Source organism: Leishmania infantum, chromosome 34 (genome assembly GCF_000002875.2).
Source record: "Leishmania infantum JPCM5 genome chromosome 34".
Classification (NCBI taxonomy): Eukaryota; Euglenozoa; class Kinetoplastea; order Trypanosomatida; family Trypanosomatidae; genus Leishmania; species Leishmania infantum.
This window is the reverse complement of record NC_009418.2, coordinates 721,151-738,842: the sequence shown is the minus strand read 5'-3', so window position 1 is coordinate 738,842 and position 17,692 is coordinate 721,151. Positions and strand designations below refer to the sequence as shown.

At 60.8% G+C, this 17,692-nt stretch overlaps 4 protein-coding genes across 4 annotated transcripts; all 4 read left to right on the top strand.

The window, feature by feature from the left end:
- Nucleotides 1-1,668: 1,668 nt before the first annotated feature.
- LINJ_34_1750 (putative pyroglutamyl-peptidase I (PGP)) lies at nt 1,669-2,502 on the top strand (the record flags this gene model as incomplete). Its single annotated transcript, XM_001468509.1, has 1 exon — nt 1,669-2,502. The coding sequence occupies one exon, from the start codon at nt 1,669-1,671 to the stop codon at nt 2,500-2,502; it is 834 nt and encodes a 277-aa protein (XP_001468546.1).
- A 3,128-nt stretch (nt 2,503-5,630) lies between these two features.
- On the top strand, nt 5,631-8,675 carry LINJ_34_1740 (conserved hypothetical protein; the record flags this gene model as incomplete). Its single annotated transcript, XM_001468508.1, has 1 exon — nt 5,631-8,675. The coding sequence occupies one exon, from the start codon at nt 5,631-5,633 to the stop codon at nt 8,673-8,675; it is 3,045 nt and encodes a 1,014-aa protein (XP_001468545.1).
- A 2,486-nt stretch (nt 8,676-11,161) lies between these two features.
- LINJ_34_1730 (putative amastin-like surface protein) lies at nt 11,162-11,743 on the top strand (the record flags this gene model as incomplete). Its single annotated transcript, XM_001468507.1, has 1 exon — nt 11,162-11,743. One exon carries the CDS (start codon nt 11,162-11,164, stop codon nt 11,741-11,743), a length of 582 nt encoding a protein of 193 aa, XP_001468544.1.
- A 1,683-nt stretch (nt 11,744-13,426) lies between these two features.
- Nucleotides 13,427-15,070, top strand: LINJ_34_1720 (putative amastin-like surface protein; the record flags this gene model as incomplete). The annotated part of the gene is made up of 1 exon (XM_001468506.2): nt 13,427-15,070. One exon carries the CDS (start codon nt 13,427-13,429, stop codon nt 15,068-15,070), a length of 1,644 nt encoding a protein of 547 aa, XP_001468543.2.
- Between the last annotated feature and the right edge of the window lie 2,622 nt (nt 15,071-17,692).

Sequence of the window (17,692 nt, the reverse complement as noted above, 5' to 3'; positions counted from 1 at the left end):
GGCCTAGGCGCGCGCGTTGCAGCAATGCGCCGACGCGGTCATGCGAGAGCACGGCCCCCTGCCTCAACCTGTACCCACACCCACCCGCCGCGTCGCAGGTCGCCTCACAGCCGCTCCCTCATCACGCCGGTCGCCACCTCTGGTGCAGTCCAGTAGGCGTGACACTCAGGCCCTCCACCACACCAGGAGGCAGTGCTGAAGGCCGGCGGCAGGATACATTCGAGTCGCGCGGACACGCTGCCCGACCATAGGGGTGGCACAAGCTGTGGGCACTGCCGCCGGTCGCTCCGACGCAGCGCCGCGCAGGGCCTCCTCGCCGACGTGCGTAGCGGTAAGCATCACTCTGGCCTCTCCCTACGCCGTGGATGCATGACCCTTTCACCAACAGAAGCGCTCTGGCATCTGGCCGGGATAGGGGGAGCGGGGTGCACTGGACGCTGAGCCACCGCGCACTGCGAGGTGTTGCCCTCCCCCCCCGACCCCCGTCATGAAGGGAGATCATGGAAAAAGGTAAAACTAAGCGCTGTCGAGTTCTCCAGATGTGCTTTGCACTGATTGGTCGGCTATCGCTGAATCTTCACGGCGCTTGTGGCAACGCCTCCTTCACAGCTCGACCGCGTCGGCGAGTAAAACGCTTGAAGCGATTGTGACGAAGAGACTCGTTTCTCCACAGCGTCCGCTTCCGCAAGCCTCACCCGATCCGTGTTCTCCATTTGTGGGTGCCCTCGAGTATACATGGGAGGTGACAGGCAGGTCACTTCTGCCGGTGTGTCCTCCTCATCTCTCATGAATGTCTCCCTCCTCCCCGCCCACTTCTGTCGTATTATGATTTCTTCCCGGTTACTGAGGAGCATCCTCATGAAATCATCAACAACCGAGCAAAGCCACAAGGAAAGCGCCGCATGGAAATCGCGTAACGTGGTCCGATGTGTGCGGCGGCGCCGGTGCCCACGGCGACGCAGTGCAGGAGACAGCTTGCCGGCGCAGGGGAGACCACCAAGGACGAGGGTGGAAAAGCACCAACAACCAAAAAAAAAGAACGGTTTGCTAACATTCTGATGTTGGCGCACGTCCGTTCTGGAGTCTAGCATGCACAAGCCTTCGTAGCAAGCGCCGTTAGTTAGCCGAGTGTGCGGTTTTCGCTCCTTGCAGTGGAACTGCGGCTGCTTGTCGTGCTACCACAGCTACTACTCGCCTGCTTGCCTCGATGAAGTGTGCGTTTGTGCTTGCATGCGCGTTCTCCGTAGCTGTTTAGAACTTGATCGTCTTGCTGCGAACGCGGACACGGCGGCGCAACCATAAAAACACCTCTATTGCAACGAAGATCATGTGAGTAATGTTGCGGATAGTCGTGGCAGCCTATACCGTTGGAATTGTGTCAACCGATCAAAGACAACGGTGGTGAGCTGTCTCTTACTATGCAGCCTCTGCCACTGGGACTGACCTGCGCATTTCACTTTTACGCAACTCGCATGGTCCCTCTCGAACAGCGTCTCTTCGTAGGCTTTTGCGCGCCCGAGGGCTTTTCTGAGCAGCTATGCCCTCAGCACTGGGAGAGAATCAACCTCCACTTTCCCTTCCCAACGACCACCGCACAATCAACGTCTCACTATTGCAAGTGGCCTTCTACGGGCACACAGGGCTCCTCGCAGTTCCGCACCGCTTAAAATGCTGCACTCAAAGGCGGGCATCGTCGTGTTCATCACGGGCTACGGACCCTTCGCCACTGTGAAGGTGAACCCCAGCTCCGACATTGCCCTTCGTGTCGTGGAGAACCTGAAGCGCCATCCCGACGTAGCGGAGATGCGCTACACGGAGCTGGATGTCAGCGTGACCACCGTCGCGGCGTACTTTGAGAAAGTGGAGAGGGAAATTGCCGACATCATCGCCGAACACGGCGCCGGCAAGGTGAAGATCCTTCTCTGCCACCTAGGTGTTCACAATGACACAACGGGGCTCATCCGCGTCGAGGTGCAGGGCTACAACGAGCTCTTTGCCAGCGTCCCTGACGTGGACGGTAAGGTGCTCAACCACGAGCCCATTGTACCGGAGGACGGCACGATCGAAGTATTTCACGAGAGCTGGTTCGGCAAGGCGGGCTCGCCGCAGCTCGAGAAGCTGGAGCGCTTGATTCAGCAGGTGAACGACACCATTGCCGAGTCATGGCATCACTCTGTGACGGGTGCCGTGACCAAAAATGAGGTGACACCCTCGGACGCAGACAGAAAGGACATGGCGATGCCAGCGTTTCAGGCTCCGAGCTGGGCAATTTCGCGCAACGCAGGGCGCTACCTGTGCAACTGCGCCCTCTACCACGCACTTCGACTTCAGGAAAAGAATCCGGGCATCGTCTATGGTGTCTTCATTCACGTTGTCGATCCGATTCGCGGCAAGACGGAGATCGAGGGCGGTCCAATTGTGGCTTACAACCCAACGACAATGGTGCAATCGGTGCAAGTGCAGCGTTTCATGCACGGCCTGCTGTCTTTGATGACCACGTGACGAAGAAATCGCTAGCAGTGAAGGAGCGGTGCGCTTGTTCAGGTTCTTTCGCCCCATTATCGGCCTCATGCTCAGCCCAAGTGGATGGCGACACGACACACGGAAGCCGCACCACCTTTGTGTTCTGCGCGGCGTCGTCATCCTTGCTTGTTCACGTCGGCTGAAGGCCCTTCCGCTCACCGTCAGCGCTTTCTCCTATGCGTCTCCTGAGCAGAATATCATGAAGGGGCGTCGCTTCATTTTTCCCACACCCGAAAAAGAAACAAAATAACCAAGGCGGCAGATTGTCTCTGTTGGCGCGCCCGTTTCATCCATCACGTGCGCACAGACGCACAGCTGCACCCATAAGCAGCCAACAAGAGGCTACATCGGCGCTCCACGTTTTCACAACCCTCAGACGGCGAACGGATGAGCCGCTTTCCGATGATGGTGCGGGCTCACGTTTCGCGTGGCGCGCCTCTGCGCACCCTTTCCTTTTTGAATTGACGTCATCTGCTCACTGCACCTGGAACGGCACGTTGTACAACTTCTTTCTCTCTTTCTCGTTGCCCTTTCATCTTTTTCCGTAAACCGACTATGTTTGTGGTGCGTGTATGTGCCCGAACCAAAACTTGTTCGTCCTCCATGCACGCCAAAGGCTGCCGCGTAGCAGGTGGCTTGTCGGTCGTTGTTGGTTTTAGGTGTTTCTGTTGGGCTCCTCCTCCCTCTCCCTTTCATTCTTAACATCCTGAAATCGTAGTGGTGCTCGTGACCTTGCATGTCCGCCTTGTCTCGTTTCGGGTGCGTACCTACGCGGTGAATATATTTTCTCTCCGCCACGCCTTCCTCGTCCCCGCACCCCTCCCCCTTTTTCTTTTTTTTTCTGCGTTGTGGGTGAGCAGCATCCCACACAGCGAAAGCACAGCACACAAAGAGATCAGCACCTCTAAACGAAGAGACCGAAGAACCACCCTTGGCGTTACTGCCAAGGAACACTTGAAAGGAGCAGCCGTGTAACGTGAAACGGACACGACACGGAGTCAAAAAGGAGGAAGAATACCCTCCCCCGCTCCTCCGCCCGAGAAAGAGAAGGTGTCAGGCATTTTGTACCCCCCTGCCTGCGGCCCTTTCCGCCTGCCGTTGTCTCCCAGTTCACATACCCCCCCCCCCACACACACACCACCACCACCACAGTTGCCGCGTGGTCTATACCGAGCGTCAAGACGCTCTCCACTTCCCGACACACAAACGCGCAGGCATAACGGGGATAGGGAAAAGGCAGCGAGGGGAGGCCACGAATCTACCAATTTGCTTTCATATACGAGGAAGGTCGGCAAAGGTGTTCTCGTGCAGCAGTGACGACAGCAACGTCTTAGCAGAAAAAAAAAAGAAGCTGCAGACGTCCGCGCACACTGAGCCGCCAAGCAGACAAAAAAAAAAGAACAGAGAGGTTTGATCGGTGTTAGTCGTTGCGGCTCCCCACCGTTTTCCCAGCCCCCGTTGACGCTCACACACGGCAAAAAAAAAAAACAGCGGGAGCGGCGGCGCAGTGGAGAAAAACGATTCAAAGCGCACGCCCACGCGCGTAGAAGAGGAGTGGGACCAGGCCACCGAGTTGGCGTACGCAAGTGCGCGCCAGCGGCGGAGGAACGACAAGAAACGCAAGGCAAAGAAGAGGCCGATCTGGAGTCTTGATAAACGTAGGGGACCGAATAGCGTACAGCGCAGCGTGTGCAACACGGCAATAAAGGAGGAATCTCGTGCACACATATATATATATGCAACGACGGTTCAAAAAAGGGGATTCGAAAAGTTGTCCTGAGCAGCGAAAGGTCAAAGAGGCCTGCCTCTTTTTTTGCCTGTGCCTTTGTGTGTGTGTGTGTAGGGGGTCTGTGCGTTTCTAGGTTTTTACTTGTCGCTGGCTTCTTGCTTCTGCTGTCTCCCTCACTCGCCCTCCGTTTCCGCTGCTTTCTCTTTGTGCTTGTTTTCCTTAGCCCTTTGACGATCAGCTCTCACTTCACATCGGTTAGGTTTTTCCTTTTGCCTTTCCTTTCGTGGCCGAGACTCTCTTGTTATTATTACCCATTTAAATGGACTAGTGCGTGTCATACTGATTCTCTTCCTCCCTCTTCGATACCAACATCTCGTGTTCCCCTCCTCCCCCTCTGTCTTCGACGGCTGCCTCTCTATTTTTTTTGTTTTTGTTCAGTACTACAAATCGAATTCCCCTGCTGCTCAACGGACTTTATATGGTCACTGTGGACTCTCCTTCTTTTTGTGTGCTTGTATGTGCTTGTTGTTGTGGCTTCCCTTTTTCTACTCTTAAGTTTTTTTTTGTATTGTATGTCGAAGCGCAGCCGCGGGCTGAAGAACAGGGGAAGACTTTGTGGCGGTATCGAGAAACGTGCCGCTTTCTAATTGCACCCTTTCTCTCTCTCTCCCCTCAGGTCGTCGCGGGTGGTTGAACTCCTTACCTGCTGTACTGGTGTGGGCTCTCGTGCTGTGGCCTCTTATCAGCTTTGCTGATTAGTTCTAACCTGTGAAGTGGCCGCAGCCGGCCAATTTGCCGCAAGAAGTTGTGTCTTCCTCAATCGCCGATCTTGCGATCTTATTGATTTTTTTCGCTGGTTGTTTTTCTTTCTCCTGCGCGTTGTTTCCGGGTCATCATCTGTGAACTTTATTTCCTCTGGCGCCCCTAGCCCCCACAAGCGATTCCGTTTCTTGCGCTCTCTCTCTAACCTACGATTTCTCTTTGCGTGTGTGCCTTTGTCTTTCCTTTTCTGGTGAGCTCCTCACTCGTGAATCCGCACTTGCTTTCTGTTATCTCTGCGCTCTTTGACTCTTACGAGCCTCGGTGTATCAAGAGCGGTGGTCCATTCATCTCATACTCTGCTATGAGGAGGAGGGGGTGGTTACCGCACTAGAGGACAACGAACAAAGAAGTGGGAACATCCCAGCAAGACCAACGAGAATTTCGGCGTGTGTCGAGGTTTTGTTCGTTTTTCATTTTTGTTGTGCGTGCGCTTTCGGCTTGGTATTGTCGCTCAAATACCACTCCCCTTTTTTGTTTCTTCTTTGCGAGTGTGTATGTGTGCTCTCTCTTTGAGGCTCACTTCCCCTCTGCTTGGTTTTCTCCTCCACGCAGCATCATGATGCAATCGCCACCTCCTTACGTACCTTTTGTCGAGTACGTCCTCAAGGCAATCGAGCATCCGCCGTACATGTACGTGGCGAAGCTTGCTGCGTGCTGTACGATGCTCTTCCTTACACGTGAAAACCCCGAGCTGCTACAGGAGTTGTGCCACAAGTGGGCGATTCGCTTTGCACAGGACCGATTCCGTCTCATTCGGCATATTCGCAAGCGTGCTTCCTACTGCATCAATTCCCTCGATCTCGCCTTACACGTCGGGCGCGACGCGAAAGACTCTAGCGAGGACACTTCTGATGACGGATGTGCGGCGCACTCATCTGAAGATCACTCTGACGAGCGTGATGTGGCGGCCGGAATGTCCTGCTGCGACCCGGACAAGTCGGTTGAGCACCTGCTGTCCATTCTCAACACGCTCGTACCCATGTACTTCTCGTGGAACTGGCACCGAGCCGACTACGTGATTCAGATCAACAAGGAGTACGAGGTGTACGTGCGGGAGTACGTGTTGCCTATCTGCGTCGATCTTGCCCCTAATGAAGGTGCCGATGACGTGGTGCACACGCCTTGGCTGCTCCCCCCGCACACGTACCTCGAACCGACGGAGAGTTTGCTGTCGGTGGACACATTTACCTCAACAGTGGCACCGCGCCCTTGCGTAGACTCGCCGCGTCGTCCGAGCTACATCGACAGCACCCTCGTGGGCGGGACAGCCCTCAACAAGCACGGCATCGTCTCTGCCAGTGGCTCGCCAATGGCTGGCAATGCGAAAATGGATGGGCTCAATTTTCCGAGTCTGCAGCAGCACTTCACCTCCACGTCGGTTAGCAAGGGAAAGCCGTCCGACGCCATTGTGGCCACTCCCCTGCCAAAGCTCTCGCCCACATTCGGCGAAACGTTAGGCAACGACGCAGCGTCCACCTCGTCCCCAAGCATAATGCCGGTCAGTGCAGATGCCTGCAACACGGCAACAAGGAGTGGCTTTACCCATATTATGTCCCCCAACGTCATGTCCGCCCGCGCCTTTAACGCCGCGGCCGTGTACGGGTTGCGCTTTTTGACGCTCAGCAACTACCGCAAAGCACTGCAGAGCAACACCAAGGGTCTTGTGATCGTCTTCCATGCCAAGTATTCGGCCAAGAGCAACGAAGTGATCGACATGTTCCAGAAGATCACAGCGAAGCGGCTGCTTGATCCGATGCCGACCATAGCCGTTGTCTATGCCGTAGCAGAGCCAGAGTTGTCAAGCCTGTACAAGGTCAGCTGGTTCCCAACCATCGTGTACATTCCTCCCATTCCGCACCGAAAACACCGCCACCAGGATCCAAACCCCGGTGCGTACACTCGCGCTGACGGGGCAACACCCTTGCCAACTTTGTCGGCACCAAAGGCCCTGGCCAAGGCCTCAACGCACTCCACACAGGCGCCATTGGTGAAGTTTCGCTGCGGCCATTCTCCCGTTGTCGACGCAGGGTCCCCGGCCCTGCCTCACAACGAAGAGGTGGCTCCGCGGCGCACAAACGGTCGCAGCGGCACTGCATCACAAGGGACGACTGCCACTCCAGGTACTGACGACGTTGCGAGATCGCCGCAAAACACTAGTATGGGTCCGCGCCGCAGCACACCGACACGGAGTCAAGGTAAAGCGTACAAGATCGTCAGCGACGTCGACGCCGCGTCAGGGAGACACACGAGCGCGTCGCCGAGCAGTCGGCCAGATGCACCCTCACTGGTTGTGCAATGGGCTGACAAACGGACCACAGCTTCACCGCCGACGCCGACGGAGATCCTCTTCAGTACCCCCGTGGGGGAAAGCGCTCGAAACGAATTCGTGACCACGCCACCGCAGTTCAGCAGCAGAAGCAGCACCGGAGCAAATTCCAGCATCCAAGGCGGCAGCGTGGAGGATGGGGTGCAGCCGCTAGGAGAGGACAGCGGAGGGGCGGAGCGTGACTCTCTCGAGGGCATCCTGGACGGCGGCGACTACGTCATCTACCCCTTAGATGGCGTGCAGACGGTTCCTGCGCTTGTAGAATGGATCAGCTCTCGCGGGGCAAGTGTTCCACGCCTGCGGAAGATGAAGGAGTTCTTTACGTGCATCAAAAAAATTCGTCAAGAGGAGAAGTTCAAGCGTTACCGCGAGCTACACTCGGCAGTGGTGACGCTTCGCCGCTTGCAAGGCATCAAGGACGACTTGAGTGTTACCGGGAGCGGCGGAAACGGTAGCACACACACACACCTCTCGTCGACACCATCTCATCAGCAGCTGCCGGATCAGCCTCTCTTCATTTTTCTGGGCGGCGGTATGGCCGCAGGCAAGACGACAGCCGTCGCGGCTCTCGCCAAGAGCAGCTGGTGGGAAAGCCACAAAGAGCAGAGTGTTGTCGTGAATGCCGATGAGTTCAAGCTGCCGCTAGAATGCGAGATGTCGTTATCAGAGGCGCACACGCACAGCACCCGTGCCGCCGAGAACCTCCTTGTGAAGGCGATCAACCAAGGCCGCAGCATCGTACTCGACGGCACCATGATGTGGAAGCCGTTTGTGCAGCAGGTTGTCGCCATGGTGCGCGATGCCCACCTCACACTCTTCAAACAAGGCCCAGGCTACAACAAGAAGACACAGATAGAGCAGTACTTCGTGGCCGAGAAGGCTCGCCAACCCGCCTTGCCAATGCCGTACAAAATCATGTTTCTTGGTATCACCGTAGAGGTAGAGACTGCCGTTCCACGCGGTTTTCTGCGCAAGTTTCAAACCAACCGCGGTGTGCCCATCTCAATGCAGCTGCGCTCCTTCAAGCTCTTCGCGGAGAACTTTACAGATTACGTTCGCATGGTGGACGAGACAACCCTCTTCAACAACAATATCTTTGTGAAGCTTGAAAAGGGTGAGTTGCCCCCTGTGCTTGCCGAATGCAGCAACACAACAAACGGCCAGTTGGTCGTGCACGATGACGCAGCGTTTCAGCAGTTTTTGCGGCAGCAGCAGATCAACGACGACGCAGATAACGTGCTCGAATTGTACCCTTCGACTCCGGTAGCTCACTGAAAGGCGCGCCCGATTGGCGGCATGAAGGCAGGGGAACCAGACGCTTTCTTTTTTTTTTCCTTTTTGACTGGACTGCTCACCTATTCTGCGAACCGCTTTTCAAACTTTTTCCACGCTGGTCAAGGAACTGCATGTCACCACACCGCTCGAACGGCTCCCTCATTCAGTCTCTTGGGCACCCGGAAGTACCTCCTGAACGCGTTCCGACAACGTTGCCTCGGTGAACTTATTCGCCGCGGTCCAAGCACACCCGCAGTAGCCCTCTTCCTCACTGCCGCTCGACCCTACAACCTCCAATGTCTCAGTCTCATCGTGTGGGTGCACCTTGGGCAGGGAATGCTGCCGGCCAGCTCTCGGGCACTCTCCTTCTCGTGGTTGCCTCGGCCTCTCCGTCCCAGGCCAGCAGGTGGGTGCGCCAGTCCCTGCGCACGAACGCGGGTACACCCGAGTCCATCATGCCGGGTTCCACTGACCCCACTCCCTTCGACCCCTCTCTCACGCCATCGGAAGCGTGCCATACATGTGCGGTCTGTTTGCAGATGTGGTCTCGATGGCGCCGCTGGGGTTGAGCTGCCATCTCGGGGGTCCACCGCGGTGATGAGACGAAGAGGGCCCAGGAGGGATGGTTGTGCGGCTCGGCATGCAGGCGTTGCGATCTTCGACTTGTTCTTGTGGGCGGGGCGATGGTCTGGGAAAGCCGTGATGCACAGCGAGTGTGGTGCGGGCCGCGGCTGGGCCTCTGTGGCGCCGTGATGCAGGCAGCCGAGCGTGCGGGCGGTAGGGCCGGCAAACGCCGCGGCTGTCTCTGTGTCCCTTGCTGGCGCGGCACTGGCTTGCTGGGGAGCAGGCCCAGGGAGTCTACCGCGGAGCGGGGTGAGGACGGAGGCTGTAGTGGGGCGGTTGGAGCCTGTCTCGCAGAACGGTCGCGCAGTCGTCGCGAGGCGATCTGCTCAAGGGGCTTTCGCGCCGGTTGCTGGTCAGCGTGACAGTGCGTGGCGGAGTGATACCGCAGCAGGACTGCATCCATCCCTCGAGGCTGGCTGTATGATGAGCATGACCGAGAGACAGCGGCGCGCAGGGCAGCGTCGCAAGAGCTGCTTCCAATCGCGTCAGCTCTGGCGTGCAGAGCGCTGCGTAGGCGGCGTCGCCAGAGGGGCCCGCCTTCGTGGGTGCTGTCGGCCGTAGTCGTGCATTTTGCCGTGGCCTTGCGGGACACCTGGCAGGTGTGCGTCTGCGTGGCTGACTCCTAGGTGTTCGGCCGGACGTGGTGTGCATGCGCCTAGCATGGACGTGGCAGCACAGCCGGAACGCCGCTGCCTCGCTCTTGTCGTTGGGAAGCGGGCGAGGGCGTACACCTGTGCTCCGTGTCGTGGTGTGTGAGCGCGGAGACGCCAGCGCGGTGCCTCCTGTCGCTTGCTGCACCTGAATGCTAAGACGCTGGTACGCCAGGTGCCCTGTGGGGCCTGTGGGAGTGAACTGCGCGTCTTGCAGAATGCAGACCCCTGTACCAACGCTTCGTGACGGGCGCGGGCCAGCCAACAGCGCTGTGCGTCGCTACGCCCACTGCAGTTGAACTGCGTCCGGCGCTGGCGGGGCCACGGGCTGCTTCCTGCATCAGCGCTTCTCTTGCAAAATCAGAAAACAGGATGGGGGACGCATACCCGTTGAATCGCACGCGAGCCTGTTTGGTGACATCGCCTGCCGTCCGTGATGCAGACACTGGAGGCTGAAATACCTCTGTGCGGTGTGGCTGGCATGATGCGGCGAGGCCGGTGAGCGCGACAGGAGGAAAGAGGGACATGCTGGGCGTGCTATGACAGCGCCCGGCGCGAGGTGGCTGCACAGCACCGTAGAAGTGGTGCAGGAGCGTATCAGCAAGAATGAGGGAGACGATGCCGGTGATGACGGGCGTGGGAGGCGATGCAGCGCGTGCCAGAGGGGGGTAGCGAGAAATGGCCCCTCCCCTCCTCCCCCCGTCCTCTCGCCGCTTGGCCCCCTCGCCTGCGCTCCCGTGTCTCCCTCGCTGCCGTTGCGGCCCGTCTCTCGCATCCGCCGGCCGCACCCCTGCCTATGTGCCAGCCAATGGCCCATGCGCCCCCGCTGTGCACGCGCCCCAGTGCCACTTGCCTGTCTCGTCACCACTGCCTCCCCCGCCTGTCTCTCCCCGTCTATCCGTCCCTCTCTTCTCCCCCCTGCACACTGCTGCCCACGCCGCCCATCCCTCCTCGGCCCCTCACACCACACCCGCACACAACAACACGCCCAACAACAACGCGTGTGCGCGCACGCCACCGCAACACAGACATCGCGTCGCCACACCTCGACTCTCCTCCGCTCTCCCATCTGACCCCCCTCCTGCCTACCGCCTCCTCTCTCCTCGTCCGCCGTGCTGCGTCGTCTGCCCCCCACCCCCACCCCTGCCTTTGCCTCTCCCGTCTGCCTCGGCGCCGGCCTTCTCAGTCTCTCGCTCTTGTGCGTTGTCGCCCATGGCATACAATATCACCGTCATTGTCTACGTGGTCGTGCAGTTCGTGGCGTTCCTTCTGGTGCTGGCAGGAACGCCCCTGGACATCTTTCGCGGTGTGGCTCCGGAGATTTTGGGGCACAAAATGGTTTGCGTCACCCTTTTTGGTTTGAAAGTGGACTGCTACAATAAGACGTATTTAGAATCAACGGAGGAGTTGTGGGCGGAGTGTTTAAACCGCCTGAACCGCTTCCACGCTGCACAGGCGTTCGCTATCATCTCCATCCTTGTATACTTTGCGGCATTCACGTTTGGGTTGCTTCTGCTCTTCTGCTGCCCCTGCTTGCGTTGGGTCTGCCTGGCACTGAACGTTGCTGGCATCCTCACCTTGTGCGTTGTGTGGGCGGCCATGGTGGTGACGTACTATACAGATGATAGCGCAGACTGCGTAAAGGCCAAAGACGAATTCACCTTCGGTATCGGCTTTGACCTCTTGATGACGGCTTGGTGCCTGGATATCATCGCTGCCATTTTGATGCTCTTGTACGCGGTGAATTATTCTCGGATGAGCGAAAACGAGGCACTGCAACAAGGAAAACAATAGAACTGGAGATACGAGGAACGAGCGGAGGGCGGGCTTGAGAGCGGCGCGGCCCCTCCCCCACACTGGCGTCCTCGTGGTGGAGCTGGTGTCGGCGAGGATGAGGGTGCGCAAGCTGCGGGTTCCCGTGTGTGCCCTTCGCCGGCCCAGCCCTCTCGCTCCCTGTCGTGTGTGCGTGCGCGCGCGCGGGCAGCAGCGGCACCGCCGTGCACAGGCACCGCTGCCGAGGGGCGATTGCAGCACTTCCCCCACGCCTGCGTGTGATACACGGCGCCTGCGTGTGTGCAGGCGCATGCGCCCCTGCGACCCTCCTCCCTCTTCTTCCGTGAGCGGCCCCCGCGACCATCGCTCACTTACGCTGCCGTTGTTCGCGGGTGCCGCCCCACGCTCTCGCCTTACTCGACGCTCGTCTCTTTCGAGCTCGCTCATGCTTGCTGTTCTGCTCTGCGCGCAGAGAGAGGTGCGTGGTGTGTGCGTGTGCGTGCGCCTCTGCGCCTCCCTCCGCTGCTCGCGCCCTCCCTGTGTGCGTGTGCTGGCGGAGGCGGCTGGCTGTGGCGACGACGCAGGCACGGGCAGCAGCCGTGCAGCACAGCAGGCGCGTACACGCATACACACCTATACACGCGGAAACGGGACTGCAGGCGAGGGGCAGGACCGGAGAATGCGCGGCGGTACGAGCGAGTGCGACGGTGGAGCGGAGCAGCGGCGGCGCTGCTTTCCTGCTCGCTCCTCTGGCGTCTGGCTCGAGCCCGTCTGCGTGTGCGCCCCCTGTGTCGCTGTGTCTCCTCGCCTCTCTCCTGCGCGATTTGTTTCGATGGCTTCGTTGCTGACGCACCCCACGGAGTCCTCCAGGCTCCGCCGTGTGGAGTTGCCACGCCGTATGTGACGGGTTGCAGCGCACCGACGCGACTGTGGGGAGAGAAGCACTGCATCCAGGTCGACTACACTGCAGGGCCTCACAGGGCCCTGACCGGAGGCTGGGCAGCATTCTCCCTCGGCTCGTGCGGCACGTAGAGCCACCGCTCCCCACGAACGCCCTGCTACCCTTTGCTACCCCCTCCCCACCGACGGAGGCCAGCGCCTCCGTCATGGAGCACGACCCTGAGGGGGCGGCCCCGCTGGGAGCGCGGCGTGCCGTGCGCCCCGGTGCGTGTGGCGCCGATGCAGCGGCAGGACGGCTCGTCCTCGACGACGCGGATGTGGCCGCCGTGCCACAGGGCGTAGGCGGGCCGTGGCTGTACGCGCGCATCTGCCGGCTTGTGCGTGGTGGCGTGGAGGCGGTGAGAAGGAAGTGCATGCCTCGCGGACTCGGACAGACATGCGAATCAGCACACCTAAGCATAAGCAAAACGACGCGTGCATATATGCACCGATATCTATATATATATATATGGCTGTGTGGATGTCTGTAACGACAAAACCGCCAAACGCCTGTTATTACGCTGTGCTCGCCTGGCAGGGCGGAGGGCGTGCGTGCGCTTTTTACTCCTCTCTTGCTTGTCCTGTGTTTCCTTTGCGGCACGCCTTCCTGCGCGCGTGCCTGCTCGTTATCATGCTTGCTTCCGTTGTCCGACTCGTTCAAACCAACAGCGTCACCGCCGCCACTGCCGCCCCCCTCCTCCCCGAGAGGGCAGGGTAGGGGGTGCGGGCGGCGCTCCTTGCTGCTGCCCGTGGTGGGGCCGCGCCATGTGCGTGCAGGTGTGCGCACGGGCATGCGGGTGCGTGCCGGTGTATATGTGTGTGTGTGTGTGCGAGCGCGTGAGTCCGGGGAGTGTGGAGGGGTGTGTGCACTGGTGGAGGAGCATGCTGACGTGCTGCGGCTCGCGTCCCCGCCGCCCTCGGCCCGGCGCCACGCAGACGCCGTCCGTGCTGCCCCTGTGTGCTGCTCTTCGTTCCCCCACCCCCTTCGCTGCGGTGCCGTCTCCGTGCATGCTGGGTCCGTGTGCACCCGCCGCGCATCTGCCTGCTGTGTGCAGCGAACGGGATGGGCGGTGGCGGCGGTGGCGCTGCGTGGGTGGGCGGTGCTGCCCCCCCCCCCCACACACACACCGGCACACACGTGCAGAGGGGCCCCTCTCGCACCCTCCCCCTGCCCCCTGCGCACATGCGGCTCGAGCAGCCTGGCACAGGCGCGCCTACAGGGCACCGCGGCTAGGCGAAGGCGTGCATGGGCGGAGGGAAGGCCAGCGGGTGCGGGGCGTGCCAGAGGGGGGTATCNAGAAATGCCCCCCTCCCCTCCTCCCCCCNTCCTCTCNCCNCTTGNCCCCCTCGCCTGCGCTCCCGTGTCTCCCTCGCTGCCGTTGCGGCCCGTCTCTCGCATCCGCCGGCCGCACCCCTGCCTATGTGCCAGCCAATGGCCCTTGCGCCCCCGCTGTGCACGCGCCCCAGTGCCACTTGCCTGTCTCGTCACCACTGCCTCCCCCGCCTGTCTCTCCCCGTCTCTCCGTCCCTCTCTTCTCCCCCCTGCACACTGCTGCCCACGCCGCCCATCCCTCCTCGGCCCCTCACACCACACCCGCACACAACAACACGCCCAACAACAACGCGTGCGCGCGCACGCCACCGCAACACAGACATCGCGTCGCCACACCTCGACTCTCCTCCGCTCTCCCATCTGACCCCCCTCCTGCCTACCGCCTCCTCTCTCCTCGTCCGCCGTGCTGCGTCATCTCTCTCTCATCCATCACCGCTTATTCCGCGGCACCCCTTCCGTTTCTTCTCTTTTCCATGTCTCCGTTTCCTCTATCCACCTCATATTGTTATTTTCGCCAGAAAAAGTACAATGTGAGCCTTGTTGTCTACGTGGTCCTGCAGTTCTTCGCTTTCCTGTTTGTGCTGGTGGGGACGCCCTCTGACATGTTTCGCGAGAGGTTCCGAGGTGGAGATCCTTTGTGCATTACGCTGTGGGGTCTAAGGGTAACATGTAGCTCCAGCGACTACTTACTCTTCATCGAGATGTACTGGAGCGATTGCCGAGGACGAGTAGCCCGTTTCCGTGCTGCACAAGGGTGCGCCATCATATCCGTCTTTGTTTTCGCTGCGGCCCTCATCGCAGGGCTTACGTTGTTGTTCTGCTGCTCCTCCCTCCGCTTGGTCTGCCTGGCGCTGAACATCGTTGGCAGCGTCACCGTGTTTGTTGTGTGGGTGGCCATGGCGACAACTTTTCACCACAACGATGGCTCTCGTTGCCCACCTATGAAGGTTGACAGCGTCTATGGCTCCGGCTTTGTTCTCTTTCTGATCGCTTGGCTACTGGATATCATCAACATCATCATCTTGCTGCTCCCCTACACGCCCATGGATGCTGATCCAAATGAAAGAGCAGGATAACAAACAATGAAGACAGCGTCTGAAGATAACACGAGGAACGGAGGGCGGACTTGGCAGCGGCGCGGCCCCTCCTCCGCACTGGCGTCCTCGTGGTGGACCTGGTGTCAGCGAGAATGAGGGTGCACGAACTGCGGGCTCCCGTGTGTGCCCTTCGCCGACCCAGCGCTCTCGCCCCCGCTGCCGTCACCTCTCTCTTTTCGCGCTGCCTCGCATTGCCCCCGCTGTGCGCGTGCATTTCATGACGAGTGTGGCTTTGGGCGTCTCCTCTTCCTCCTCCCCCACTCCCTCCCCCGAAGCGCCGTTGTGGTGCGCGCGCATGCCTGCTGGGTCGTGGGTGGCAGCGCGGCGCGCAGGGGGAGGCGCCGCGTGCTGGTGTTCACGGCCGCGCTGCCCCCTGCGTGTGTCCTCCCACGCGCGGCTGCCGTCAGCGTTTCCGTTTCCTCGCGTTGTGTTGCCGCGCTCATGCGCGCGCCGACACGCCGACGCATGCGGCCTTCCGCCCACTGATCCCCCTCCCCACACCCCACCCCTCCGCTGTGAGCTGCTCGCCTTCAGCAGCTGCTGGGACGAGCGCCCGTGACGGCCGCCCGGCGCAACCGTTGGCGGAGCGCGGAGGAGGAGGAAGTCGCGGGGTCCCGGCAGGGTCGCCGTGCGCCGGACCGTGTGCGCGGGAAAGGAAGAGCGCAGGCGTGTGGCGAATGCCCCCCCCCGGCTCGGAGGGGCATGCGGGCGCGACGCAGGAGAGAAGCCGACGCCGTGGCAGGGATGGCGGGGAGGCGAAGAGCCGCACACGGCGTCGGGAGTCCGTCTGCCCTTCTTCAACTGCATACCCCGCCGTCGCGGCCGCGCGTGTTTCTGGTGTCCCCCTCGCGCGCACGGTGGACTGTGTGGATGGAGAAGGGTGAGAGGATCGGTGCGAGGTGTCAGAGGAGGTGGTGGCGGGGGTGGGGAGTAGAGGGGTGGGCTAGCAGGCGCATGCGCCCCTGTGCCCCTCCTCCCTCTTCTTCCGTGAGCGGCCCCCGCGACCCTCCCTCCCTAACGCTGCCGTTGTTGTGGAGTGCCGCCCCACGCTCTCGCCTTACTCGACGCTCGTCTCTTTCGAGCTCGCTCATGCTTGCTGTTCTGCTCTGCGCGCAGAGAGAGGTGCGTGGCGTGTGCGTGTGCGTGCGCCTCTGCGCCTCCCTCCGCTGCTCGCACCCTCCCTGTGTGCGTGTGCTGGCGGAGGCGGCTGGCTGTGGCGACGACGCAGGCACGGGCAGCAGCCGTGCAGCACAGCAGGCGCGTACACGCATACACACCTATACACGCGGGAACGGGACTGCAGGCGAGCGGCAGGACCGGAGAATGCGCGGCGGTACGAGCGAGTGCGACGGTGGAGCGGAGCAGCGGCGGCGCTGCTTTCCTGCTCGCTCCTCTGGCGTCTGGCTCGAGCCCGTCTGCGTGTGCGCCCCCTGTGTCGCTGTGTCTCCTCGCCTCTCTCCTGCGCGATTTGTTTCGATAGCTTCGTTGCTGACGCACCCCACCGAGTCCTCCAGGCTCCGCCGTGTGGAGTTGCCACGCCGTATGTGACGGGTTGCAGCGCACCGACGCGACTGTGGGGAGAGAAGCACTGCATCCAGGTCGACTACACTGCAGGGCCTCACAGGGCCCTGACCGGAGGCTGGGCAGCATTCTCCCTCGGCTCGTGCGGCACGTAGAGCCACCGCTCCCCACGAACGCCCTGCTACCCTTTGCTACCCCCTCCCCACCGACAGAGGCCAGCGCCTCCGTCATGGAGCACGACCCTGAGGGGGCGGCCCCGCTGGGAGCGCGGCGTGCCGTGCGCCCCGGTGCGTGTGGCGCCGATGCAGCGGCAGGACGGCTCGTCCTCGACGACGCGGATGTGGCCGCCGTGCCACAGGGCGTAGGCGGGCCGTGGCTGTACGCGCGCATCTGCCGGCTTGTGCGTGGTGGCGTGGAGGCGGTGAGAAGGAAGTGCATGCCTCGCGGACTCGGACAGACATGCGAATCAGCACACCTAAGCATAAGCAAAACGACGCGTGCATATATGCACCGATATCTATATATATATATATATATATGGCTGTGTGGATGTCTGTAACGACAAAACCGCCAAACGCCTGTTATTACGCTGTGCTCGCCTGGCAGGGCGGAGGGCGTGCGTGCGCTTTTTACTCCTCTCTTGCTTGTCCTGTGTTTCCTTTGCGGCACGCCTTCCTGCGCGCGTGCCTGCTCGTTATCATGCTTGCTTCCGTTGTCCGACTCGTTCAAACCAACAGCGTCACCGCCGCCACTGCCGCCCCCCTCCTCCCCGAGAGGGCAGGGTAGGGGGTGCGGGCGGCGCTCCTTGCTGCTGCCCGTGGTGGGGCCGCGCCATGTGCGTGCAGGTGTGCGCACGGGCATGCGGGTGCGTGCCGGTGTATATGTGTATGTGTGTGTGCGAGCGCGTGAGTCCGGGGAGTGTGGAGGGGTGTGTGCACTGGTGGAGGAGCATGCTGACGTGCTGCGGCTCGCGTCCCCGCCGCCCTCGGCCCGGCGCCACGCAGACGCCGTCTGTGCTGCCCCTGTGTGCTGCTCTTCATTCCCCCACCCCCTTCGCTGCGGTGCTGCCCCCCCCCCAAA